Genomic DNA, 26605 nt, shown 5'->3' with positions numbered 1-26605 from the left:
GCGCATCCACCCTGCCGCCGCCTCCCCCGCCAAGGCGTCGAGAAATCGCATGGGGCAGCTGCGTGCGGCGGCCGCCCGCGCGCGCCGCGCTCCGCACCCTCGCCTCGAACCCGCGGCTCCTCCGTGAACGGGCGGGGTTGAAATGAGGAAGCCGGGGAGGCCGGAGGGCGTCAGCCGGGCCGCGTGCGCGGGAGAGACGCCGGCGGCTCGGTGTGACCGGCCACCGCGCGCGACGAGGATGCAAATGAAGCCAGCGCAGTGCAGTGCAAGCAGATAAGGCCGGGAGGAAACCAGAGGCAAATGCTGAGGTAACGTTGTGGTGTTGCAAAGATGAACAAAATTCTGTGCCACGTTTCTCCAGCACCTTCTGAGGTGGGTAGAGAGGCGTTCTGGATGTGTGTGTATGTGTATGTGCCCACACAAGAGCACAGGAAGTGTAGCTGCAAAGCTGCATTTTGCAACTGAAAATGCTTTTCAAGACTCCTACAGGTGTCTTAAGTGTAGTGGAGTCAGCATGTACATGCACTCATGCCTATAGGTGCATATAGAAATACTCTGATTTTCATTTCCTCACACAAATATTTCTATGAATAAGCAGGGTATCTGAATCTTAAAAGTAAAAATCCAAGCTCTTGGAAGATATCGTGGTGGGAAAGTGAAGGGTTTCTTAGGACCTGGATGAAGTGCTCAAGAAGCCTAGACCAAAATTTCCAACCACAAGCTAAATAGGCAATGGGTTTATTGGAGTAGGTTTCCAAGTAACTGTTAATAGCAAAATATGTCTAATGCTTCCATGAAACCCTCCTCAAAATCCCTATTCTACAAGAGAAGTTGTCTCTCTTCACCCTCTTATAATTTGTTATGGAATCTGTATTTTTGCATGGAGTTCGATAGGGCCAGAAAAATGAAAGGGGAGAAAGGAAGGAGAAAGCTCTCACCTCGGCTGCCTATGAAGGACTGTGTCTTTGTAGGGTTTATTCACATCCCAGCTTGGGACTCACTGAGAATTTCCCTGGATGCTGGTTCCTTGCTTCTGCATTGCTATCCATGAGGTCCTGCCACCGGAGCAGGTTTCCTGGGGGCCAGGAGGTCCCTCAAGTTTTCTGAGCTCCACATGGGCACCATGATCTGTCCAGAGGCGTCTCCCCACAGCTGGAGTTAGGAGAAGCCTCTTTAACTAGGGATTTCTTGCAGGCAGCAGTGCAGGACACCCCGGTGGGCACCAGTTTGGGAGTGCAGCCCTGGGGGGAAGGAGGCGGCATTGGCTGGGCCAGGGAGGGGAAAGTGCTTTGGCTGCTGGAGCGCTGGGGGGAAAAGCACTGCAGCACAGGGCGGGAGGAAGGGGAAAGCTGGGACTTGCTTGCAGAGGGTGTGGGAAGAAGTGAGTGAGGCTGCCAGGAGTGAAAATCTTGGGGGGAAAAAAATGCATTTTGAGGCCACAGGAAACAGTTTTGATATTCGATCTGTGGAAGTGTTTTAAGAATGTTTTATCTTAGTCCGTCCTAATGGTGAGGCCTAAGCCCAAGGGTCTCACCATTGTATTTCCAACCTACAGCGTTGTTTTGAAACTTAGAGTTTGCTGTTGCTGCTGGAGTTTGTTTAGAAGAAAAATGCATTAGGTGAATGCAACAGTATGTTTTGATCAATCCAGAATGATCTGTGCATTTTGCACTATTTTCAGTGTGGCCCGAAAAGCCAGTTGTCTGGGCTGGCCTGGGGGCCAATCTGTCCCCGCCGTAACCTGGTGTCTCCGCTCTCTACGTGAGCGTCTCCCTTCGGGAGCTGGATCCTTCCTGGGTCAGTAAGAGCCCGGGATGATGTGAATCACAGTCATGTCTTCATGTCTTTTTTTTTTTTTTTTTTTTTTTGCTAAAGAGGGAGGGGAAGTAGTAATGGAGAAACAAGAAGCTTCAGAGAACAAGGAGTCTCTTAAAAAAAGGCAAATGAAACAAAAAGAACGAGGCTGTTAGAATGGGTGTTAGCATGGGTGTTTTGGCTGGGACAATGATACACCAACAGCCAGACAAACGACACCGTCTGGCTGGAAACCCTCTCACCGCGCAGCCCAACCACAGCACGTGTGTGAGTACCCGTGGGGAGGGCTGCACTGCGGGCCCAGGGCTGGAGCAGTTCCCTTTCTGCAAAGCGCTCTCACACCCTGTGCTCGGTTCCTTCATTAACGCCCTTCTGCTCTATCGCTGCTGCCCTTGCTTTTGGGGATGCAAGTTGGGGTTTATGCAGGTTTGCTTCAAGGTTTGCTTGAAGCTGGAACTGCTCCATAGGCCAAATAACTCAAAATACAGGGGAAAAAATAAAGACACCTTGCCCAAGGGTTAAATGGGGTCACTTTGTACATGGTTATTTGTGCTGCCTGTGTCATTCAGGACAAGGAGCTTGCACTGTATCCTGTAATGGTCCTGTGGCTGCCCAAGACTATCCAGCACCTGACCCATCCCCAGAAGATAAGCGTAGCTTGGAAGGGACCTCCGGAGGCCTCCAGCTCCAAGCCCAGATAACCTCAGAGGTAAATCCCGGTGCCCAGGACCCTCCTGAGCTCAGAGCATCTCCCAGATGGAAGCACCTTCTCAGTCCCTCCGGGCCCTCCCTTGCTGCTTCATCACTGGTATGTTCAAACTTCTCTCATCTAATCAGATTTTCCCTTGCTGAAATGTGTCACTGTTGCCTCATGTCGTTTCATCATGCACCTCTGAGAAGCCTCGCTTATTTATACTGCCAGGGTAATTTTGCTTGTACTGTCACCCATCCATTTCCCCTGAAATGAATTGTATGTTTGGCAGGATGCTTTTTTGTAGATTTAAAATGTACAAGCTGCTTTATGCTCTGGAAAATTTTCAAGTCTAAGCTCTATAATATTGGTACTACATCTAGCTGCTGTCATATTAATCTCCCTTTGCACTGTTCGCCTGACATTTTACATGCCATGTTTGTTTAGAAATCCAATTTTGCTGGATCCTTGATTTAATGAATGGAAGGATTTTGGAGCAAACAGGAGAGTTTTCTTCTGTTCATTGACTGTTGCTGGTGTTTTGTTCCTCTGAAGGTCTCTCTTACTTAGAGGCTGTTAAAGGAATCATCCTAATGCGTATTCCCAAAGGGCTGGAGTCTGAATCGGGATAACTGATTTTGAGGATGTTGATGTCTCTGGAGAAGCAGGTTTCCTTGCCAGCAGGAAGGCTCAGTCTGCACCTATGAAATCGGAGTGGTTGTTGTGTGCAGACAAAGTGCCTTAACCTGCTTCAGTGTTTGAACTGGGGCTGTTCTGTGTGTGCTGCTCACAAAGTGAGAGGAGTTGTACTGGGCTGGGGACCTTCAGTCCTTCCAAAGCAAATACTGGATTGAAATGCGGAATTAGCCGAATCTGAGCTTAGCATCTAAAACAGCTCTGGAACATGTTTTTGTTTGCTTGGTAAAGCTTGTGATGGGAGAGAAAAAGAGAAGTTACAATTTGAGTAGCAGATACTGCTATCAGCCTTCAGGCAAAACGCTGATTTTTCTCTACGGGATAGGGTGAGGTGGCAACGCAAGGGCAGGGCCAGGCAAGTCGCTCTGGGGAAACTTCCGTGGCCTCTGCTCACCGGAGATTCAGAGCTGGCAGTTACGCTTACGTACGAGCCCTGCCGCAGCAGACCGTTAAGAAAGAGCATTTCCTCTGACTCATCAAAGCAAGCCGCGCTTGCTCCAGCCAAAGAGCCGTAAGAAAGAGCCGCGGGTGCCATTCTACTTCACTGTGTCTCCTCTCAGCCCAGGCCAGAAGCGCTGGGTGCCACCAACCCCTCGCTCGGGGCCGGCCTCTCAGCCCTGCCGCCTCTCACCGTTCTCGTGCAGCTTCTAGAAAATGGGGACAGACAGGGCTGAATAGAGAGGCTAGATTGCCAGTTTGGGCACCCTGAACACGAGATGGAACTATCAAAAGCCACAAATATTTAAAAGGCTGTGATTTATGAAAGAAAGCACTAGGAGGCTTTTGAGCCTAAAGGAGAAGCAGCCTAATTTTAAGAATATTATCAGAAGCCAAAAGAAGTCTACATGAATTCACCCTAGGAATTATAGAAAGCTTCAATAGGATATGACCTTATTAAATGACTGAGTTTAGCACTGCTTCAAATCTATATTCCAGCTACATTAACAAGTATAATTCTATTGTTTCCCTCAGAAGCACTCGAGTTTTCCACGCCAATAAAATTATAGCAAAAGCTGCAAAGTGATGACAGCTGCAGCTCCATCTTACAGAAGGCTAAAATGCAGTAATATCTAACATGAGTTGTTGAAAACAAGAAGCAAATATGATTTGTGATGGACTCTGACACGTGAATTGCACTGTGTGTTGTGAACTGTGTTTGGAATATTCAGCTCATTCTAGCAGACAAAAAGTGAACATATGTGATTTGCCAAGTGGAATCTTTCTTGCCATTACTTTTCAAACGGTCACACAATCACCCCCTTGGAAAGGGCTCACCTTTATGAGCGAGAATGGCAGCGCTTCCCACTGAAGTTAACATTCAGAGGTTATTACTACAACACCCACACATGCCACATGAAAACAAAACAAAAGAGAAAAACACGTCACACTTTAAAGCATGTGGCTCAAAAAAACTAAATGGAATCTCATTATTTTTGAATCTCCTTTCACTCCTAGATCAGATAGCGGGCGTTCAGTCTAGAAAAGCTACGAGTGTTGCCAAAGGCTACGTATTATTCCCTTCACGTGACATTAAATACTCCAGCCATCATTTCAGAGAAGTGATTCCCCGGTAAATATGTTGCTGCACACTGTTCCCCTTTCAGTGTATTGCTAAGGGTGATCCACAATAAGGAATAAATGCAGAAAATACAGGAAGACAGAACAGTCGATTGTTTTAATCCAACCCATGAAGAGAGCTTTGACACTGTAAATACCCACTGCATTGAAATGCTTAGATTTGCACATTTTAAAAAAAGTCCTGTAGATGTAAAAACAACATGGTTTTTATAATACAATAGCACTCCCTGTAGAAACCATTTCAAATTAAACAGAAACCTCCTAAACATTTGAGGCATTCCTCTAGGTGTTCCACCTAACACAGCTAATACAGACACTATGCGTTCCCCCCAGCCCTCCCCACTTAAACTCATATAAAAAAAAAAAACAAAAAACAAAGCTAGTCTCAGAATGTTTTGCATTCTTTCAGAATCATGTGGACTCTCCATTTTTCCCCAAGTACAGCAGCATAACTCTTCACAATACAGTATGACGTTTGAAGTAGTTTCTTTCCCAATGCTATATCATTTTGGAAGTAAACATTTAAGATCAATTTTCAAGAGGCCCAGGGAAATCTGCAGGAGGGTAATTACATTCTAAATGCAATATATTTACAAACCTTAGTCTATTATAATTACAGCATAAAACTTGCAACAAAGCTGAAAAGGTGGGTTCTTTTAACAAAAGCTTCAAATGAAAGAAAGGGAAGAAATATAGATTATAAAATAAATAATCTAGAGTTCTTCATGGTAGAAATGTTCATCATGAAGCTGCCTGCCGTAATCTGTTGCTTCACTGTTAAGAAACAAATCCTGGTTCTTCAGAATTTCTTCTTCAGAAAGCTTTTTATCATCATTCAAATCCATTTCTTCAATAAGGTGAAGAGCCTTTAAAATAAATGGACATGTTGCATTATATGGATACTGGTATTTATAAATACACTTTTGGAATGGCTTTGTCAAATCCTGTCACTACACCACAGTTTTTAACAAGCTAGACAAGATTTTACTTTCAGACCCGAGTCTTTTTATCTCGTTTTGCTTCTTCGTCCTCCTTTTTATTTGGTGGCGGAGTCATAAAATCCAACCTCTACCCTCACAATCAATTAAAAGCAACGAATCAATATTAATCCCATTAGCTGTATTTTGAGAGCAGGAGACGGTATCAAAACAAATCTCCCTGGACGCAGCAGCCGTCCGTGTCCTGCCCCGTCCCTCGCGCGCGGCTGCAGGAATCGCCAGCGCCGCACGGGGCCCCTCCGCGCGCTGCCGCACGTGTGGCACCGCGGCGGGGACGCGCGGGTCCCCGCAGGCGTCACGGCCACCGTCCGAGCTCACGAGCGCCCGCCTGGCCCTCCGTCACGGATTCGCCCTGCGCCTCTCCAGGCGGGCAGGACAATTCGTTTCCTTCATTTCTACAAGCAAAGCCTGGCCTTGCTGAACAATGTTCTTGATACTGAAACATGACAATGTCAGATGATACTGCGAGTTTAAACAGTTCTCAAAATGTCCCTCAAATATTTATTATTCATAAAAGGATGAAGTTCAGCAGTTAAAAAAGCAATTGCAGAAAATTTACCTAAGTGGCTTATTTAAAAGATGTATTATGTAGCTCAAAGCTATCAACCTAGTACAGCAGCTCTCTTGTTTTGTATTTTTCAGCCACCAGATTTCTCAAGTCTTTTTTTTTTTAAAGCCCAGATGAAACTGCAATATTCAGCTTTCCAAACATCAACTTACAACTCAGTCAATGCCACCTTTTCTTTAGGTGACTTGGCTAGGCCCTGACGTTAATATACAGAAAATAGCACATTAAAGAAATAAAAACAAAATTATTTCTTGCAGAATGGAACTATTATAGTACCATGTCCTTGCCCTCAGACATAAATTGAATCAGTAGCAAATTGCTATGCAAACAGCATATGCAAACAAGAGAACATAAATTCTTGGTAGTGTTGGGTCTTTGCATTTCAGTTACTACACACAGTCTTGTTGCTATGAAGAGTCAACCATCCCTATGAGCTCAGTATGTTTAAAAAAAAAGTGCAAAGACTTACAGATCCCATTTACAAAAATACAACCAGAGCAATTTTGCAGCCTGGAGGTTAGATATGTGAACAGTGAAAGCTGGGCTCTGGCCGAGCTGCTTTTTCTGTAATCAACAGAGCTGAAATAGTAATAGGAGGGACTTCGGAAATGAGATGCTCCCAACGCAGAGGATGGGCGACGCTGTCTAACACCAGCTGTCTCCCGGCTGCAGGAGCAATTATGGAGCTATGGGAAGACACGGTGTTCCTGCCTTTCTGAATACCAGAATCCTTCAAAGGAAACAGATTTGCACTAATTAAGATAAAAAGTTATTAGCAGAAAGGCAGAAATCCTCTCTTCAGTCAGCTACTGTAAAGTCTTATTATTAAAATAGGTTGCTCTGAAACATTAACTGCTTCCACTGCCTGCTAGGGAAAAAAAAGACAACTAAAATGAGAATGCACTTAAACCCATTAAGGCATTCAGCCTCTGATTAAACCATTTTAGTTATCATCATTTTAAAGTTTGCATTACAGCATCTTGAATTATGGAATAATTTAATTTTCTTGTATTTATGCAAATACAAGTTTTATAACTACAGATTATAGCAATTTATCGAGTTGGAAGTAGCATGATCAATTTTTCCTTTCGAAATTGTGCCATTAATATGTAAACAGCCTCTTTTATTACTATACTTCATTAGATTTATGTATAATAACTGTAAAATAATTGTTTAAAATATTGTACTTTTAAGTCAAAACAGATAAAACGGTTCAAACATGCAGAATAGTACTGTGCTATATAATTTTTTCCAAATATTCATACAATTAATATTTTAAATTTGCTTTATATATTTTAAAGACCTGCATTCTTTGTCAAACTAAAAAGAAGTTTAAAATATATACTAAGATCTACACATTCTTTTTCAACTACTATGATACAACAAATCAGTATCAGAATCAGTTCATCACTTTACGCTGTGATAACTTCAGAATTCTACTCCATTTAATTTAAATCTGAACAGTAATTATTAAACACATACCTCCTCCTGTGCAATACCCTGATTATTTGGCACTATCCAAGACAAAAGCTCTTGAGGGTTGAGTTTCCCATCGTTATCCTTGTCATAGTCATTCACAAATCGGTCCTTCTCAACAAGTATCCATTCTGGATCTTCACTTGCAGCTAAAAAGAAACATTTGTCAAGTCTAAAGCGATTCTTTATTTAAAGGAAATAAAAGAAAAAAAAGAAACGAAACTCTACTATTTTCACATTTTCTCCTAAGCAAATTGACCTTAGGTTATCACCTTCACAATTACCCAAATCGGGAGGACAGAAAGTTGGCTTAGTACAGAACATGCTGCCACGTGGGTATTTTTGTACTTGTGGGGAGAGCTGACAGGCGAGCAGGAAGAGGCGCCGTGTCCGACAGGCACATTTTGCATTTCCAGCATTCACCTTGCCTGCGTTACGCTCACTGCCTGCCGTTAGCATGCAGCTCAGCCCGCTGCAGCCTCCACGTGTTTAGAGGACCAAAGGGAACAATGTGGGCAGACAGCAGCCTCCTTCACATGACAAAGATCAGGAAAGTTTAACCTCTCTTCATCCTGGCTAGTTTCTAGGTGTGTTCACTTAATCAAACCACAGCTTATTTCAGCTACATACCTGGTGATGGAGCCCTGGTGTTTGGAGAAAACCATTAAGTAACTCGCAAGGAAAGAGTGAAATGGGTTATGCACAAACTGTTGCCAAATATCTACAGAGCAGACTGAAGAAATGACCTGCTATGCACAGTACCAGCAAACTCAGTTATTTTTAAACATAGGATGTTACTCAGAACCTTTCGATGGAGATGGTAAAAGCTGAAAACAAATGTGGATACAATTCTAAAAATTTTGTTAAGTTCCTTCTTCCATTCTCTGTTTTTTCTTACTTGGGTCTCTTCTGTAATCACCAAGGAATTCTTCCAGGCTAACAAATCCATCACCATCTTTATCGTGTTCTTCTAAAGCCTCTTCAATGACAAAGTCCTTTTGCATATATAGATACAAAAAGCAAATATTAATTTCTGAAAACTTATCAGTATCATATTTAAGAGAAACAGCTATATATACAAAACATTTCAGATCAATAGAGCAAACATTTTAAAGCAATAAACCAAAAATTCACTCACTTTAACTCTGCTTTTCTGTTTTACTTTAACTGCTCCAATATCTGCTTCCTGTCTTAGGAGTTTAGGACAGCTGGTTTTACTAAAAGCAAATCTGAAGGGTGAATGTGGAGTTGGAAACCTTCAATACACTTCAAAAACTACAGGTAACCGAGAAAAAAATGAAGTTGGCCAAAGCCATATTGTCTCATTTATCTTGTTTCATTCAGTGTCTTTGCTTTTGCTTTGTGTCTTTTAATGTTATAAAATCTTCAGAAAAAATGTTCAGTCTTTTGGTACTGTGCTTTCCTGTGAAGCCCATGTGCCCACTTTTCTGGTTTTCCCCTTTTTTTTTTTTTTGTCCATAATCATCGTTTATGTCGGTACAAACAGAGGCTGTGTTTGCATGGAGCTCCTCCTGGCAGTTGGCTCTGCAGCTTCACACAGCCCAAGCTCTGGGGCAGGACGGCAGCAGTGGCTCCTACCCGGGGCCAAATGTCACTACTGAGCAGTCAGCTGGAGCGACTCCCACAGTCCCAGCACTGATGAAACATACGACCAGTGACCAAGTGCTCCTGGCTGAAATACTCATCCCTCAAATGCAGTCAATACCACCATACTGCTAAATTTCAATTTAGACTGATTTGATTTTTTTTTTTGGGGGGGGGGAGGGGTTCAGAAAAAGTGAGTTATTCTCACTTTTAAGCAAAGGGAGAATAACTGGCACCTAGCCTTTCCCTGCACCAAAATATCTTCCTTATAAATCCCTCTAAATATAATTACAGTCTGAACTAGACATGAAATTTCCTCAAACCGAATTCTTACTGATATATTTCAAACGTAACAGAGTTCAGGCACGGCTCTGCAGCCCAAGCTCAAAAGCTTGACATAGTTGTGCAAACCCAGTTCTTGAAAATGAAGTTCAAAGAAAAGCACCAAACTACTGCTCCAGCTCCCGAACTCCTGTACTGAATCCACAACAAGGTATCTGAATTTTGATTTGGTCTGCAAGAGCAAAATATGCATTGCTGCTCAAAGGCATGTGTCCTGCAGTAGACACGCGTTAAAGAGATGTTGCCTCTGCACATACAGGCTGCTAAAAATATCCTCCAGATCTTACCGTCATGTACTCTGCTTCTTCAGGATGTTCAAAAGCAACAAATTCATCCATATTTAGATCAGGAACATCATCTCTATTAGCTTTTTCAAAACGCTTTTTCTCCTTTAAATGAAGCTTAGAAAAAGGATTTAGTTAGAGCTCTTAATGAAGGGGAAAAACAACATTACAGCAACTGGTGTACAGCTAGGAAACTTATTAAGCAGATTACATTGTTTCACATTGCCTGCCTATATTATACTGATGTTGTATTTTCACTTTAAAAAAAAAAAAAAGAAGGAAGAGAGCAGCACATTAAATTGAGGTAATTTTATCCTAAGAATCAGGTCAAAACTTCCTTCTTTCCAATTTAAGGAGACCTTTAAAACTCTTGGCCAAGCCGGGCAATTCAGAAGGGCAGATTACAGAGAATACTGGACTGCAAAATAAACCAGAACAAGTGAGGAAGCAGATCTGCTTTTCAGGGTTTTCTTGAGAAGTGGTGAACAAGATTGCCACCTTCTGGCAATTTTGTATTTTTACTTAATATCAGTTCTAAATCAATACCATAATCAAAATTCTCCATTTTAGCTAAAGCAGGATCACTACATTCCAAAATTAAGGAAAATGCTGAAGATGGCTAATACATGATGCTTGTCCAAGTTTACCAATTTGTCTCTTTCCAAAACATGTTGAGGAAGTCAGCAAGCACAAAAACCTAGCAAGCAACCAGCACAAAGTATAGCATAAAAAAAACATACTGAAAAAATAAATAATAGAGGAAGTCAGCATATATGTCAGCCTCATCTGAAATACAGGATCAGTATTTTGACTAGTTGCTGATTTCGTTTTTACTTCAAAGCTACGTAATTATTCAGCCAAGTGACCTCAAAAGCTGTTGGTTTGTTTGCTGTGCAGGATTCCTTGCCTATTGTCCGTTCTGGCTTCGGTTTTGTCAAAACCTTTTCTACTACTTTTCAACTACTTCTAATTGGAAACAGAGGCCAAAGGCTAGTGAAAAAATCCTGGTCAGAGGAGTCTACGAATTCACTCTCTTGGGTAATTTTTTGCATGAACTTATAAATGTATGAGGGTGTGAGGGTGACAGAGCACTGGAACAGGCTGCCCAGGGAGGCTGTGGAGTCTCCTTCTCCAGAGAAGTTCAAACCCCACCTGGATGCCACCCTGTGCCACGTGCTCTGGGTGTCCCAGCTTGAGTGGGGAGGTTGGACTAGGTATCTCCAAAGATCTCCTCCAACCTTATTCATTCTGTGCTTCACTGAAATGCAAAATTTCAAAGGAAACATGTTTTGCTGTTTTGCAAGGAGATTCTTGGTGTATCCTCCCTCACTGACTCTCTTTCCTCTTCCTACTCTTCAGCATTTCCTTTTATATATGAGATAAATCTGTAACTTTGCATTGTTCGTACATCCTGGTTCATCTACCAGAGTTGTATTTTATTTGCCAAAAATGTTTTTAAAAATACAATTTCTTTCTATTATAGGATTTTAGGGTATCTATGGTCAGAAAATTTTAAAAGCAGACAATACAGACACCCCACTTTGGGCACCTGTGAAATTACTGATAAAGCAGATAGACCAGTGCAAGAAAGGGGGCTAAGCCATACAAAGGTTTGCTCCATCTCCAAAATCAGTGCTACTGGCCACTACTGTGGGCAGGGTGGTGACAGATTTGGGTACAGGCCTAGTCTAGTAGGTGCCCGTCTTGTTTTAAGATGATTGCTAGAGACTACGTTCTGTGGTAACACTGCCAATATACCTGTATTGCACTCGGCTTGCACAATATACCCAAGAGGTTTGATTTTGTTCTGTTTTGTTGGTAGCAGCTTTATACTCCATTACTTTCCTCTGATTACTCCCCCATTTCAGACAGCAGCATTAAAATATATGCCAGCTGCTATGGCTTCTCTACCCATCTTGTTCCACTATGATAAGCAAACACGATAGCTAACAGCTTACAGAAACTGATGCTGAAACATTTTACCTGTCGAAATGATTCTTCTTCTTGATCCTCCAGGACAGCGTTTTCATCAAAATCAATTACACGATCATACATTTGTATATTATACTCTTTCCAAGACACTAATCCATCACCATCTTTGTCATAATCACTAAAGTGTTGTTTAGCTTCTTGGGTAACATAATGCTTAAAAGACTGCTGGATCCAGGAACTCAGCTCATCTGTGAAAATTCCATTAGAAATAGTGTCATCTACACTATAAAAACCTGTTAAGATACCACAAGTCTATTCAGACTGGAGTATAGTTTGCATTTCAGATGCATACAGGTGAAAGGTTAGTTAAAGCAAAACAATCTGTTTCCTCTGTGTTGATGGCCTTTTCCAAGTTAACTGAATGAGAGAAGAGATCACAGCTAAAATCTTCAGTTTGCTTTTGTAGTTCTGTTCCCCTGTCAACACCCTCGGGCTAGAGCTGCACAGTTACTTTCATCCATGTGTGCTAGTGCTGCCAGCAAAAAGGGGGAAGCCTCCCACTCCGACACACGCGGGGACCGGCAGGAAGATCACGGGTAGTGCTCATGCAGCTGCCCAGCGAGCTGCATCTTTCAAAACTCACCTCGGAGGAGGGGAGATGGTTAGTTCCCAGCTCGAAAGGGCCCTTATCTAACTCCTGGGGCCCGAAGAGAAGCTGCTGGCACTTAAAAAATGGCTGCCATAATGGCTAATATGTGGCAATGACTTCTCAGCACTGGCTGCCTGAGGCCAACCCCATGGCACCTTTTCACCTTTTTTTTTTTTCCATGCTATATAGTTTTCCATTTATTAAGAGCTGAAATGAAGTCTTACACACTTAGGGGCTGCTTTTCAATTACTTGTTTTTATAAAAACGTAGCCACAACAAGTAAAACTTAATATGCAAATTCCCACAAGTACATTCAGATTACTTGATTGCCAGAAGATTGGAAGCAGATACTCTCCCAGTACCATCCAGTTATTTGCAGATGCTCTGAAAGGAAGAGCACTTCCTCTGCATTGCAAAACGATGTAGCTGAATCAACTCAACTGAAGTCCTGCTCTAAAGAGTGAAGATGACTCATGAAAATAACAAAAAAAAAATCACTGTCTTTGTGTAGAAAAATCTTACTGCTTTTTTTAAAGTGCTAACATATCTTATTCTATCCTTCTTGGCAGAAGAGTAAATATAACTTTACAAGATGTATCTGAACATCTTTCCACAGCAGCAAGAGGTTTTAAAAATGGATTCTCAGCCCTGAATAGTTACTGGTGGAACTAATGTTCTGCATGTTCTAAATGCACTAAAGCGTCCTCTAAACTGATTAAATGGGAGGAAAGATGCACACCAGGTTTTGTAACTACTCCAAGGCCTGTGCACAGCCAGCATCGCCTACAACGTAGCTTGTTGCAGACGGGCAGCGCGTGCGGGCGCTGCTGCGGTTGATTTTCGGGTATTTCGGGGCAGGGCACGGGCATCTGAGCACGCAGGGCCCGCCGCGCCCGTCGCCTCTCGCCGGGATTAGGCACCGGCGACGCTGCCCTCGCGTCTACCCGAGCAGGCGCGGCGGCGCAGGAACAAGCGGGGAGAAGGGCGATCTCTGCTTTACACCCGCATTTCATCCGCCCACCGGGACGGCCATTCCCCCGCGGCGCCGGGGCCGCCATGTCGCGCGGGGCGGGGCCGCGGCGGCCGTTGGGGCGGCGCCGGCGGTTACCGTCGCTGAGGAGCCCGTCGGCGTCGCGGTCGATCTTCTTCACGATGGCGCTGAGGCGGCGCTGCTGCTCCTCCGGGCTGAGCCGCGCGTACTCCTCGGCCTCGTCCTGCGGGGCGGCAGGGCCCGTGAGCGCCGCCGCCCTCGCCCCGTGGCCGCGCCGCCCCGCGCCCCGGCTCACCTGGCCGCCGAGCAGCGCCTCGCGGTCATAGTCGGCGCGGTGCTGGCCGCCCAGCGCCGGGGCCAGGCCCAGCGCCAGCAGCAGCAGCAGCGGCAGCAGCGCCGCCCGCCGCATCGCGCCCGCCGAGGAGGCGACCCGCGCCGAGGGGCGGGGAAAGGCGGCGCGGAGGGCGGGGGGCGCGCGGGGCCGCCTGCGCCGCGGGGCCGCTCGGGGGCAGCGCGGGGCGGCCGCGGCCTCCGCGCCGCTTCCTGCCGCCTTGGCGGGGCCCGCGGGAGGCGCCGCGGCCACCGAGCCGGGGGAGCTGCCCCGGGCTCGCGGCTCCCGTGTGCCCCGTCACCCTCCTCCTCTCATGGCGACAGCAGCGAGCAGCTCCCCGCCTCACCTGAGCTTCTGTCAGCTGTGAGAGGCCGAGGCAGATCGCTCTGAACACACCATCACAAATCAGGGGGCGAGGTAGTGTAATGTCCTGCCCGTATAAAAAATGTCTTTCTATTGAAAAAAACTAATAGTGACTTAGTTCTGATATCTTTTATTGCTTTAAATGTCAAATTTCCCACCAATGTTTACATAAATCACATACAGAGTGCAAATGAAGTCACTGTTACTTCACTGTTACGGAGTCACATTCATAACTGGCACCCAAAATCAGAGGAGGATATGCTCTGTGATAGGAAAACATCTGAAGCTCAGCAATAACGCTTTCCAAGAGGGAAAACGTAGGAAATCGCATTCAGACCCAACCCAGACGCTTCCTAGCACTGATTTAACAATCAGCCCTATAGCAGAATCCAAGGTCATTCTAGAATGTGTGTAGAAAAAAAAAGGATCCCACGTTCCCTCGGCATTTCTGATCCGAGAACACGGCGAGTGCATCGCTTCTAGGCGTTATCTTGGAGCGGAGCACAAGCGATGCCGCCTGCGAAGGCCCCGCGCGGGGATGCGGAGGGAGCCCCGGGCCTTCCCGCTGCCGGCGCCGCCCCGCGCGCTCCCGCCGGCCGGGCAAGGTGCGGGCAGCGGCGTCAGCGGCGCGGGCGGCGCATGCGCGGGGGGCGCGGCGGGAGGGCGTGCGGCGGCGGCCGTTGCGGCGGGCGGCGGGATGCGATGACATCAGCGCGGCGGGCGGCGCGCGGGCGGGACGGCGCGGCGCGGCGGAGAGCGTGAGTGTTGCCGCTGCCGCCGGCCCGCGCGCCCGGCGCGGCGGGACGCAGCGAGCAGGGGAGGGGCGGCGGCGGTCGGCGGGGCAAGATGGCGGCGGGCCAGCCCTGCCCCCTGCGCTGGGCGCCGGGCCCGGCGGGGGCGGCCGCGGCCTTGCCGGGTGCCCGGGGCCGGCTGTCACAAGCGGCGGGAAGCCCGTGCTGGGCCCCGGCGCGGATTTGTCCGGTGGTCCCGGTGCTGGGCGGCGCCTCGCCGGGCCGGGCCGGGCCTGTCCCGGTGCCCGCGGCAGGGCGGCTGTGCCCCCTGTCTCAGGCGGCTGCGAAGCGGCTCACGGTTTCCTCGGCTCAGCAGGTTGCCTTAAAGAATGTCAGCAAATAGCGAGGAAACAAATCTAGCAACTCCGATCGTTTACAGACTTACAGCTGGCTATTTGCTGGTAGAAAACTACGCAGTTTGGAGAAGTGGAAGGTGCAATCTGGGAACAAGGGAACAGCAGTGACAAGGACCCTCTGCGGGTTTGACCCCAGGTTGCTCTTGTTCTGCTGGGTAGTCCCCGAGAGTTCAGAAGTGTCTCTAACTCTGGTTCACATCTGGTCCTTCGCGAGAAGATATAAGAACAGTTCCTGGAGACTTCTTGCACTCTAATCAGTACCCAATAGAATTTATTTCAATTGCAAAGCCGGTAGTTTAGGTGTAGTTTTATTTTAGAATTATTTAACAGTTCTGGAAATTCTTAATAAACCTATAAATGTGTGGCCCTAGGTTGTATTTTTATATTTGTGGCAATGGTGCTGTAGTTCAATACTGGATGCAAATACTTGCTTTTCCAGAGTTGACTTGTACAAGGATTACAGGGAATGTTACTTTTCTTTTTAATGAAAGCATAAGTTTTTATTTTTATTTTTTTAACCAATATCATCTGATGCAGATTTTCCGTATGCTCCCAATTCATTTTTCTTCTTGCATTAACGACCATTCTTCTACCATAGGAAGGTTTTTCCATGCATTCAGTTATTCTTGTTGCCATTCCCTATTCTGGAGTAGTCCATGCAGTTAATTTCTATTAGGGCTTCATAATGTTCTTTGTACAATTTGCTGTCTGATTACATAAACTTTTATTTATTTATTTTGGTAGGGATTGCACCTTTGGCTCCTTCTAAAGAGGAGCAATGCAGACACTTGATAAGTTTTCAGAGGGTAGTTTTGTTTATGGTGTTTCTCAGAAGTACATGATATAAGTGCTGCTCAGAAGTTAAGATAAATTTTAGAAATGGTTTAAGTAAAATTGACTAGTTGTATTTATTTTAACACAGATACGAGAACTCAATGGGGTCAGCCAAAAATGTAATAAGTGAGCCTGTTGATGTGGAGGAAGGCTATAACATGATGGTAAGTCATTCTGCTGTTTTAACAGGTTATTAGGATTTTCCTACTGACTGCAAGCCTACAATTTTGCTGTGTGTTATTGTAAAATGCATAGTGCTTGGTTAAGCAGGGTTTGGCTTCTGAAGTATTTCCTAGTGATTTTATGTTTTCCATGATGATAAACAACTGCTAAAGGTGATTCAAATACAGAAAATATTTGCACTGGTATAAAAAAAACGCCTTTTCATGAACATGTATATTTTTCTTGCAGGAACTAGTCATGCCTTTTATATGCACAGTATGTAGTTTTAAAGCAGGTGATATTCTGTGGACCTTTAGTTTTCAGAGAGGTTTAGAGAGTTTGAAGAATGATGTTGAATCACTCCACTGTTAGGTTTTTTTGTGTATATGTGTTCAAGAGCCAGTTATTGATTATACAAGATGATTATATGAATTGTAGGATAGTATAGTGTAGAATTGTAGCAGGGTGCCTAATTCCTAAAGGGACAGAAGTAGATTTGTGCCACATCACTGTTTTCCTGGGCCTGCCGTTGGGAACAGAATCAATAAAGCTTTAATACAGTTGTTACCATTCTTGTTGGAGAGAGTAACTTGCCAAGAAGCTTTTGAATGGAATTAATAAAAAGCAAGGAATGGATGCTTGAATTTATGGATTGGAGATTTGCTGCTACGAGTTCGGAGAGACTCTTAGGACTGTATCCTCTGATGGAGACTCACTGGACTCCAGGGAGTTTCTCCCGGTACTTAATTTGTTCTGTTGTCCAAAACTGCTGGCATTCATATGTAAAACTAGGAAATGCTGCCTCTTCTGTCTCTGCATGGCTGAAGAGGAAGAGCCGTGAAAATGGCACCTTCATGTTAGGGAGAACGGTGGACAACCCGGCACAGGGAACGGCAGAGAGAAAAGCGCCCTGTGGTGGGGGCGTTCAGCACGAAGGTGGCCTGGGGTCCAGGGTGCTGCAGTAGAATTGGTGCTCATCATTTATGTACTGCTTGGTATCTCATATGTTTAGTGCTGAAAACCTTCTGCGAAGGTGGCATGTTTCCTGTCGCTATCCTGTAAGCTTGAGTAGGTTGAAAATGGTGACATTTTTGGTCTTTCTGTAAAGTGAGGGAGTAAAATTAATTGCACTGAAGTGGCGTGAAGATCATCATCTTAACATGAAATGGTACTGCATTGAGAACACCATTTAAAAGTCTTCCCAGAGGTTAAAAGGAAAAATTAAATATGTGTCTAGTAAAGGACATTCTTCTTCATTCAGCAATCTTTTTAAAAACAGTTTGTACAATGCTTAACAGGTCATGGAAACAAAAGACCAGATCACGGTTGCACAGAAGGTGCTGTGTCTGGGATGGCCTGATATTTAACCACTTCATTTTTAAAAAAATCGAGTATTTTTGAGAGCTTTTTTTTTTTAAATAAAGCAATTATAAGGAAAAATCTTAGAAATATTAAATCAAAATATATCTGAATTTCTATAAGGACATGACCTTTTAATCGCAACCTGTGTGATCGTTTATTTTCTAGTATAGAAGTCTGTAGAGCTCTGTTGTATAAAATAGAAAGTTGTAAGTGCCAGCACTTCCAGCATTGAATGGGTTTTGCCAAATTGTAAGGTATTGCTAAATAGATCTTTGTTTCAATAACAATTAATTACTTAAACAGAGGTTTGCCTTGGTGCTGATCATGCACAAGTGATCTCTGAAAAAACTAATTCTGAGCCGTTTGGCACTGTGTGTACAGTTTAATTAGGGCCGTGAATGTGTTCCTTTATTTCTGTCCCAAAATACTTCTGATAACTATGAATGATTGGTCCAAATTTAATTTAAAAATGGTGAAAGAGCAAGCCAGTTTATGAAGACTGGGTATGGATTTGAGCTCTTCTTTTAAGCAATTTGTTCTAATAGATTTTATTACTTTACAAGGTATTTTAAAAATATTTTTACCAAGATATAAATACTGTATTAAAAATACTTGCAGGAGCATAAGCTGCCTGTAAGATCTTAAAGTCTACCTAAGAAAAGTAATTATACCATGAAAAAGAAAAAGTATTTATTTACTTGAAATGTAAGTGGAGAAATTATTTTTCTTTTAAATGCAGTCTGAACAGTCTTATTTTGTTTGTCAGCCACATTTCAGAGATAATTAAGTTAAATGAAATTTAGCTTGATCCTGAAGGGCTCTTTATACAGTCTTTTAAATAGATTTAAAATTAGTTGTGACATTTGTGAATCTTTAGCTCTTAGATCTATTATAAAAAGTGTATCGTTAAGCAAAAAGGCAATAAAAACAAATTTGGTTCAATGGACTAGGCTAAACTGAGCTATAGGGACAGACTAGAATCACTTTAGAATACATTGTGCTGATTAATGTGCTTTACTTTTCTGATTAATGTGCTTTACTTTTTTTTTTAATATTTATTAGCTTTTCAAAAATTTACCTGTACAGCTGTGCTTTTTTTTTTTTTTTAGCTTCATTGTATTGCATGTTATTAAGTGTAGGTAATTCTCTGTGGAGCACTAGATGGCACACTGTGGCTTTGAAACAAGCAGTTGAGGACATTTGGATTAGATAAATTTAGGTTAAATATTATTAAATAAACATTCAAATAAAAGTAGTTTTTTATTTTTATTGCTACCACCCTGATAAATTGCAGACACTCATCTGCTATATTCATTTTTAATGTATTTACTTTCTAAAGATATGCTGGTACTTAAACACAAAGTGTTTACGGGTTTAATACATCAGTAAGAACAAAAAAGAGAAAAACGTGTCTTCTGATTAGTGCTATGGAAAATCAGTTTGTTAATGCCTAAAATAATGTTTAGATTAATGTAACTTCTTTATAATTTCTCTCTGCTCAAAGATACCTTGGTCAGCAGTTTTGGCAGCATGACAATATGTGGCTTTAACATTATCGTGTAGAGCTTGGCTTTGTTTCAGATTATGTTCTGGGGAGCTGCCTGTAAAGAGGCAAGCCTTTAATCAACATCTGTCAGCTGATACAATTATTTCCTTATTATTACGTATGTACATTTTTGATTTTTGTAATGGCATATTTTGCACATGCAAAGAAATATGTTTGCTAGGTAAATGAAATTCATTCTCCTCGGCACTTATTCCTCCTTTCACACCTGCAACTTTCTAGTACTACTGGTTGCCAGGAATTACTTTCTGTATTCTCACTGAAAAACAGGTGAGCTTTTTCTTACTATTTCAGATGGTTGTGATAAATCCCATGCCTTTCTCCAGACTTTGTGCAGTCACCTAACATATGTATTTTGATTCTTGCAGCTTTTATCATGATTAATTGATTTTAATTAACTGAAGGTAACTAAAACATTTGTATAGTCTACTGTGGTGCAGCACTGACAGTCAGTTAAATTGAGGTAAAAAATGTCCAGTGACAGACATTACAGAGAGCTGGGAAGCAACTGGGATCATTTTGATAAATCTGTCTGCTAATTACACAGAAAAGCAGTTGATAACTAGAATGAAAATGCACAACTGTTTCTGCTGGTGGTGAAAATACATTCCCCAGGCACCCCTGATTTGGAAGGTTTAGCCACGTATCGGATGGAGTGAATGTATTGAAGCCTTTCTTTTTTGTGTGTCTGTGTACATATAAATATATGTATGTAATATTTATATAAACATGTATTTCCTCTCTCTGTATTTCTTGTTTTTAGGCTTCTTTCCAGCGCTCTAATAGTCATGACAAAGTGAGGAAAATAGTTGCAGAAGAGGGCCGAACAGCAAGGAACCTAATTGCGTGGAGCGTCCCCCTGGAAAACAAGGATGATGATGGTAGGGGTTCACCTCTTTCCCCCCATTTTTTCCCCTCTGGTTTCTTTGTCTCTCTGGGGACAGTTTTCCCTAATGCGAGTGAATCCTCGGAACAGTCTTGCAATTGCTGTAGTATTCTCTGGTGGCCTGATGATTTACACAGCCAGGAGTTGGACAAACAAAAGTTTGGCTTCTCTGTCCTTGGAGATAATCAAACGTGACTGAACACTGCTCTATTTGGCCCAGCTTTGGGCAGGGGGTTGGACTAAGACATCTCCAGAAATACCTTTGAACAGCAACTATTCTGTGATTCCGGCTGTGGAGAAGATATTTCTATGTAAAGTTGTGCATAGATTAGAAGATAACTTACTCTTTGTCTATTAAAGCAAAGCTTGTACAGTCTCTGGTATGCTAAGGTGTATTTGCAAGTTTTAACTTTCCTCCTAATGTTAGTGCTGTGAATGTGAGTTAGTAGAAGAGCTCCTTAAAAATATGACATCAAGAAAAATCGGGATGAATCTAGCTAACCCAATAGTATTTGATTTTGCTTCGAAGGACTAAAGCACACCCAAACTTGAAGTTTTGGATTTTTATTTATTTTTTTATTTTTTTACTTAGTGTGAGGAATGAATGTGAATGTGTGCCTTTATTAAAAAGCAACATTTGAATATTTGTTACATGCAGTTTGCCACTGTGGTAAAGTTATAATTAAAGCCCAGGTAGCTGTATTCATTTGCTGCTTTTGTTAGTATTAGCATCGTTGTAGCACTTAGTTTTTATTGCACTTTTTCCCTCCGATTTTCCTGTTAAGTGGTAGGCTGAACTTCTTGCGCAGTATGAGGAATCTGGTGATAATTGTCTAGTGGAAATTTTCCCTGCAGAAAAGGACTTATGCCTAGTGAGGGTCTGGCAGAGCCATACCCTTTATCTCTTGACCCTCCTCTTGGCAGAGAGGGTATATGTGTTGGTGTCAGTGAGCTCTGATTCATTTTATGCTGATCTTTCAGTATGTATTTTGTCCCTGAGGAATGATAAAGCAATAGTATAAATTAGGACAGTTCTAGCTCGTTCAGGAGCCTGTGTAAATCAGGCCAAAGGTTCAGGTTGCCTGAGCCTGGCCAGCGACTCTTCCATACAAAGCAGAATTTTGTCCTTCTGCTCTTTTTTCTGCTTATAACGTTTATTTAGAAGTATTACGTTGGCAGTAACAGTATTTAATTTAATGTTTTATATTATGCTTTATTATTCATTCTGCAAGTCTTTTTGTAGGGACACAGTGAGGGTATGGACATGTGCTGTTGCTAGTGCCAGTGTTGCAGAGTTGGTTAATTAAAGCGCTGGATTAATTTCTTCAGTACCTGGGTCCTTGCTTTTTCTATTTCCTTTAAAAGTCATTTGCTTCTGTTCTTACTGTTCAGCTGTCTCTTCAGACTTGTTCATTCATGTTGTGTAGAGAACATGGATAAAAGAGAAGTAATGAAAAGCATTGCAACCAAAATTTTGTAATTACTTGAGGGGAGATGTGTGTGTGTGTGCATATAAAATATATAAAAGTTCTGTCTGCAAATAACAAATTATTTCCTTGAAAAGCAGAGATATTCCCGGAACAACATGTAGTGGTTCCTTGTTATGTTATTTTGGAACTATGTGCTTGTTTGTTATTTGAGATCTGAAATTCTAGTGATGCGTACAGGTCAATCCCATGAAAGATCAATCTCAAACAAAACGTGGTGATGATGCTGTGGAAGAGGTACTGAAAAAAAGGCCATCCCTTGCAATGAAGGGGTGCCTTCACATGATCCATCAATATACTGCTGATTCTTAGCTGCTCTTGGAAAGAAGTTAACTATATGATTGACTTTGTGTGCAAGAGGGTTGTAGAATTGTGAAAAAATCAATAGTCTGGTATTCCGTATCCAGAATTAAATCAGTTTTCAAAACCTACTGCCACAATCTGCTTATTATGGTCACTTAAGTCTTGACCACTTTAACAAGCTGTGGTGATTCTAAGAGAAAACTTAAGGAATTTTGCTTTTTTATTTCCTTAATGTAGCCAGCTTGCAATTTGAATATGTCCTGCATAGAAATGTTACTTAAGACCTAAGCTACAACATCAGAATTAAAATATCCCAAAGGCTTGACTCTTCCCATTTCATGACTAATTAACCTAGAAATATGTTCAAAAAAAAAAAAAAGGAAAAATTTGTATTTGTAACTGTTCTCTTATTTCCTATATGTTTGAAATCATTTGGCCTCTTGTCATGAAAAATTGATTTGCAGTTTAAGCATTTGGGAGGAAGGAAACGTTTTATTGATTGAGCCTGCACAGTCCTTCAGCAAGGGCCTAGTGGTGTAACTAGGCCTGCACTATGTGATGAAAGCCAAGAAACCTGGTTCTCTTTGACCCAATAAAGAAGTTGAGGAGTCTTCACTGACAGCATTGGTACCAGTTGTAACTGGGAGAATACAGCATGAAGGGAAAGGTGTTCTGCAAGGCTTATGAGTTTCAGACCTTGAATTCCACCCTAATGAATGGGAACCCAGTGTAGGGCTGTTAGTGGAATCCAGGGCTGTTATATTCTGGATGAGACAGTGGCAGTGATTTGTAGAAGTAATACCATGTAAAATATACTGCTGTAATTCAATCTGGAGAATCTGTATCTATGCTTGCAAGCAGCCATTGCTCTACTTCTTTAGCACTGTACAATTAGAAAATCATATCTACCGCGGCTATGCGAGCTCTTTAAAGCAGCTGGCTTAATAAAATTAGGCATCATGTTTCCTCAGTTAGGATTCCAGCAATAATCAGTCTCCCTCAGGCAAGCATCTCTCCTGTTTGAGATAAGCTGCAAGCAGCCTCGCTTTCTCCAACCCGCGTTTTTGTTAAGATACTTCTTATGGATGGACAAGTGCACCAGCTACAGCTAGTAAGACAGATTATATGTAGTGCTTTTGGAGAATAGACTGAGTGCTGCTAAATTGAGTTCAATATATTAATTTGTACCTGCTGCTTTGACTAATGCAGCACTTAGAAATAAATTATCAAGCAAATAATTTTTAATTTGTCTTAAAATTAAAGGCCCTGTTCTATAGAATAGTCAATGATGCAAACCAGCTGTAAAATTGCTTGATTAAGACAGGTTTACAGCTGCTTTACATAACCAGAGCAATGTGAAACAGCTGGCCTACGTTAGGGAATTTGGTGTAAGAACTGCTAAAAACTGAACTGGACAATTCTGAAATTCAAGAATGGTTTGCATGGTTTAGGAAGGAGCTGCATTCAGTTAGTGCATTTATTTGCTTGGCTTCATCCAGCTAAATAATCATGAAGCGTCTATTTAGATGTAGATCTGTGCTAGAGAGCGCTCTTGCCATACTCAGTATTTTGTCTTCTTAGGTTTTTGGAAATTGGATCCTGTGATTCTTATGTTTTGTAAGTTAGATAAAAAAAAATGGAGGAATAAATCTTAAAAGTAATCTTAAAAATAAATAAATAAAACCCATAGAAATTACCTCTGAGCAAAATCCTGAAGATTAAATGCAAATGTCTCACGTATACATAGGTTGACACAAATTTAGAGGCTTGCAAAGATAACTCTTAATCAGTTAAGAAATTGTCACTATGTCAGTGCTGAGTCTGGAATTCATCCCATCTGACTGTGGGCTTTTAAACTGGTCTTGGAAGCCGAACGGTTGTAGTTGTTTCACGTGGCCAGCAGAGAGAGGCAAGTACTTTAAGAGGGTGTTTCCCATGTGAACTGAAACTCTGGAAACATTTTTCTCTTTCAGTACCTAAAATAAAGTGAATTGAATCCAGTTTTAAGTTTTCACCTCTTCCCCTTCTTCCCCCTGCCTCCTCCCTGTTTCCTTTGCAGAAAATATATAAATCTAATGTTTGGGTTATTTGAACCATTCAGGAAAGCTTAAAACTAAATGATTACATTTGTGTTATTTTTTTTTTCTTCCTTCTCTAAGAAAGGGATGATTTGTTTTAATTCTGTAATGATAACTGACTAAAAGAGTAGTATCTAGCTTTAAATGAATGTTTACATAGAAAACTTGTTTTGTTTTTGATGTCTAAGTGGTAATAAGAATTTCAGAATCACTGAGCATTTAAAATCCAGGTTATACTGTTTGGGAAATAAAAGGTCAGTAGTTCATGCCTTAGTTCATACTTTTTACTATTTATATGTTTTCTATCATCAAACACATTCTGAACTGATGAATATATATTTGGAATATGCAGTTTTATGAACCTCTTAGTTCATTAAGTGTGCTTGTTGTCTCATATACTGTGGTCTTAACCAGCACATTGCAAGATGGGATATGTGCCTTTTAGAATGCTTAATCTAATCAGAATTGTTGATTAAATCAGTCGCCTTTCCTCCAGGAAAATCAAAATGGCAGGCTGGTGGAAAAACAAAGAGGGTGGCTCAAGGAACACACAAGACTGCAAAACAGGTATCAGCTCATTTCTTAATTTTGATGATGACATAAAATTTACAACATGAAAACGTATTGCATTGGTACCTTGTTGGCTGCGTGATGTATGTGTTGAAGTCTTTTTAAAGAGCAGAAATTCCAAACTCAAGTACTCAGTTTAAAAAATGTCGGAATTTATTTTGTCTGTACTGAGTACTTTGAAATTTCTGTCATTAAAATAATGTTTGGCACAAGCAAAAAAAAAGTGTTTTCCAGGTTTTTCCACAAAGCACAGTGAATCTAGAATCATTATGCTATTTACAGCACTCTGGTTAGTAGTGAGCTATGCAAATTATAAGCTCTGTACTGCCTGGTGCAATACTGGTTTTGATCATTTTTATGCAATCACAGAAACTATAGTTCTTGGAATGGAGTTCTACAGTAATTCCTACAAATGTGCAGCAGTCTGTGCAGGGTCCATTTTCAGGAGATCTGTGCCACAGTAGGCGCATGCATAAAAAATGCACTAAAAAGGCTGTTAAAATTAATGTTGCTGCATTATTGTGTTTTATTGTGTGCAATTAATGAGACTGAGCAGTATGTTTTGCTCTCAATTTGAAGCTGCCTGCAGTACTGTTCAGCGTAGGCTTCTGGGTTAGAAGGCCTGTTCTTCTGCCCGATGTGGAAAATCATGCACTGGTGCCTTACAGATACCTACTGTAAGACCCTTTAGTTTCTCTTGGACAGCACTTCTTTACTCACTGCTGTCTTTTATTCAACCCCAATGACTGCCGTATCCCCATGTGATGCCAGGAGGGTTTTACAGTTAAATTTTTATAGGGATTTTTTTCAAGTCTCTTTCTGTGTAATTCTCTAAATTTTTCTGTATCTTTTAGCATGGCTAAATAGCTTCTGTTACCTCTAATCACTTTAAGGAATGTCATGTGTTTCCTGTTTAGAAAGAAAGAGTAACGTTACATTGTTTGGATTTCAGATACTGCAGAACCAAATTTATTTGTTTTGTTGTTAATTAGAATTCATTTAATACAGAAAAAAAATCTGTTGGACTTGAGTTGCAGTTTATTTTTACAGATGTTAAGTAGGAGTTAAATTTGCCCTGACATTCTAGTTTTATTTAGCTATTTTCCCACACAAAATAAACCCCAGTTTCTGGTATTGTGTAATTAATACATACACAACAGTTTCCCATAGTTGGGAATCATTCGGGAGTTTTTTGGAGGTGCTTCTCCAGCTGTCTCGTATGGCACACAGAAGCTTGTAGAAAGCTGCCAAAGTAGTAGGGTTTTTGTTTGATATTTTGTTGTGGGAGAGAATTTCAGGTTTTATAAGCTCAGTGTCCTGGGGTCAAGTTCTTACTTGGCTTTTTCAGCCAAACAGACGTGTTTGAGTCCCTTGGAATGTCCTGGGTCGATAACTGACAGTACAGATCTGTCAAAGAAGAGCAGTCCCCCTGCGATGGGCTAGGTTGAGCACTCGAGATCAACAGACAGGTGACACTGACGTGGCCTGGACAGTGCTACCGAGCAGGTGGGAGGTGATGCTCGCCGGCATTCCTGAGACAGTCGGATGTTCTCCTTCTCCCACTGGATATAGGTGCTCCTTTGCCTCCGTGTGGAAACGGAATACTATATCGCTTGGGTTACCAGCCCTGCGAATCAATATTGAAAATGAAATACCAGGTTTGTTATAGCTAATGCTCTTAAGTTGCAAGCTAGTCAAAGCAACCCAAGGACAATTTCAGACTTGGCATCAGTAGGACGGACTTGATCCAGTGGCACAGCACTTGAACTGGGCTCGCAATGCTAGCGGCGTGAGTGGAAATCTGCAGTATTTTGAAATACGAAAGCTTCCTTTTGTTACTCATTTAACTTTACTTGCTGGCATCTTCTGTACAGTGGAGCAATAAAGCATCAA

General features: G+C 42.3%; 2 protein-coding genes across 2 annotated transcripts in view; one reads left to right on the top strand and one right to left on the bottom strand.

The window, feature by feature from the left end:
- Positions 1 to 5326: 5326 nt before the first annotated feature.
- Positions 5327 to 14034, bottom strand: RCN2 (reticulocalbin 2). Its single transcript, XM_088520716.1, has 7 exons — positions 13921 to 14034; positions 13743 to 13848; positions 12037 to 12233; positions 10057 to 10170; positions 8721 to 8817; positions 7829 to 7971; positions 5327 to 5646 (listed from the first exon to the last, which is right to left on the bottom strand). Exons 1-7 carry the CDS (start codon positions 14032 to 14034, stop codon positions 5494 to 5496), a joined length of 924 nt encoding a protein of 307 aa, XP_088376842.1. The 3' UTR covers positions 5327 to 5493.
- A 987-nt stretch (positions 14035 to 15021) lies between these two features.
- Positions 15022 to 26605, top strand: part of SCAPER (S-phase cyclin A associated protein in the ER) — a 129650-nt gene continuing 118066 nt past the window's right edge. Inside the window, exons 1-4 of the mRNA XM_088520634.1 lie at positions 15022 to 15077; positions 16389 to 16464; positions 20152 to 20269; positions 24639 to 24709. Of these exons, the coding sequence (XP_088376760.1) occupies positions 15022 to 15077; positions 16389 to 16464; positions 20152 to 20269; positions 24639 to 24709 (321 nt within the window). The remainder of the gene's footprint in view (positions 15078 to 16388; positions 16465 to 20151; positions 20270 to 24638; positions 24710 to 26605) is intronic.

This window comes from Tinamus guttatus, unplaced genomic scaffold (assembly GCF_059628265.1).
Source record: "Tinamus guttatus ecotype Peru unplaced genomic scaffold, ASM5962826v1 Tinamus_guttatus_pri_ptg000004l, whole genome shotgun sequence".
Classification (NCBI taxonomy): Eukaryota; Metazoa; Chordata; class Aves; order Tinamiformes; family Tinamidae; genus Tinamus; species Tinamus guttatus.
The sequence above is the reverse complement of the archived record's forward strand: the minus strand, read 5'-3'. Positions and strand labels throughout refer to the sequence as shown.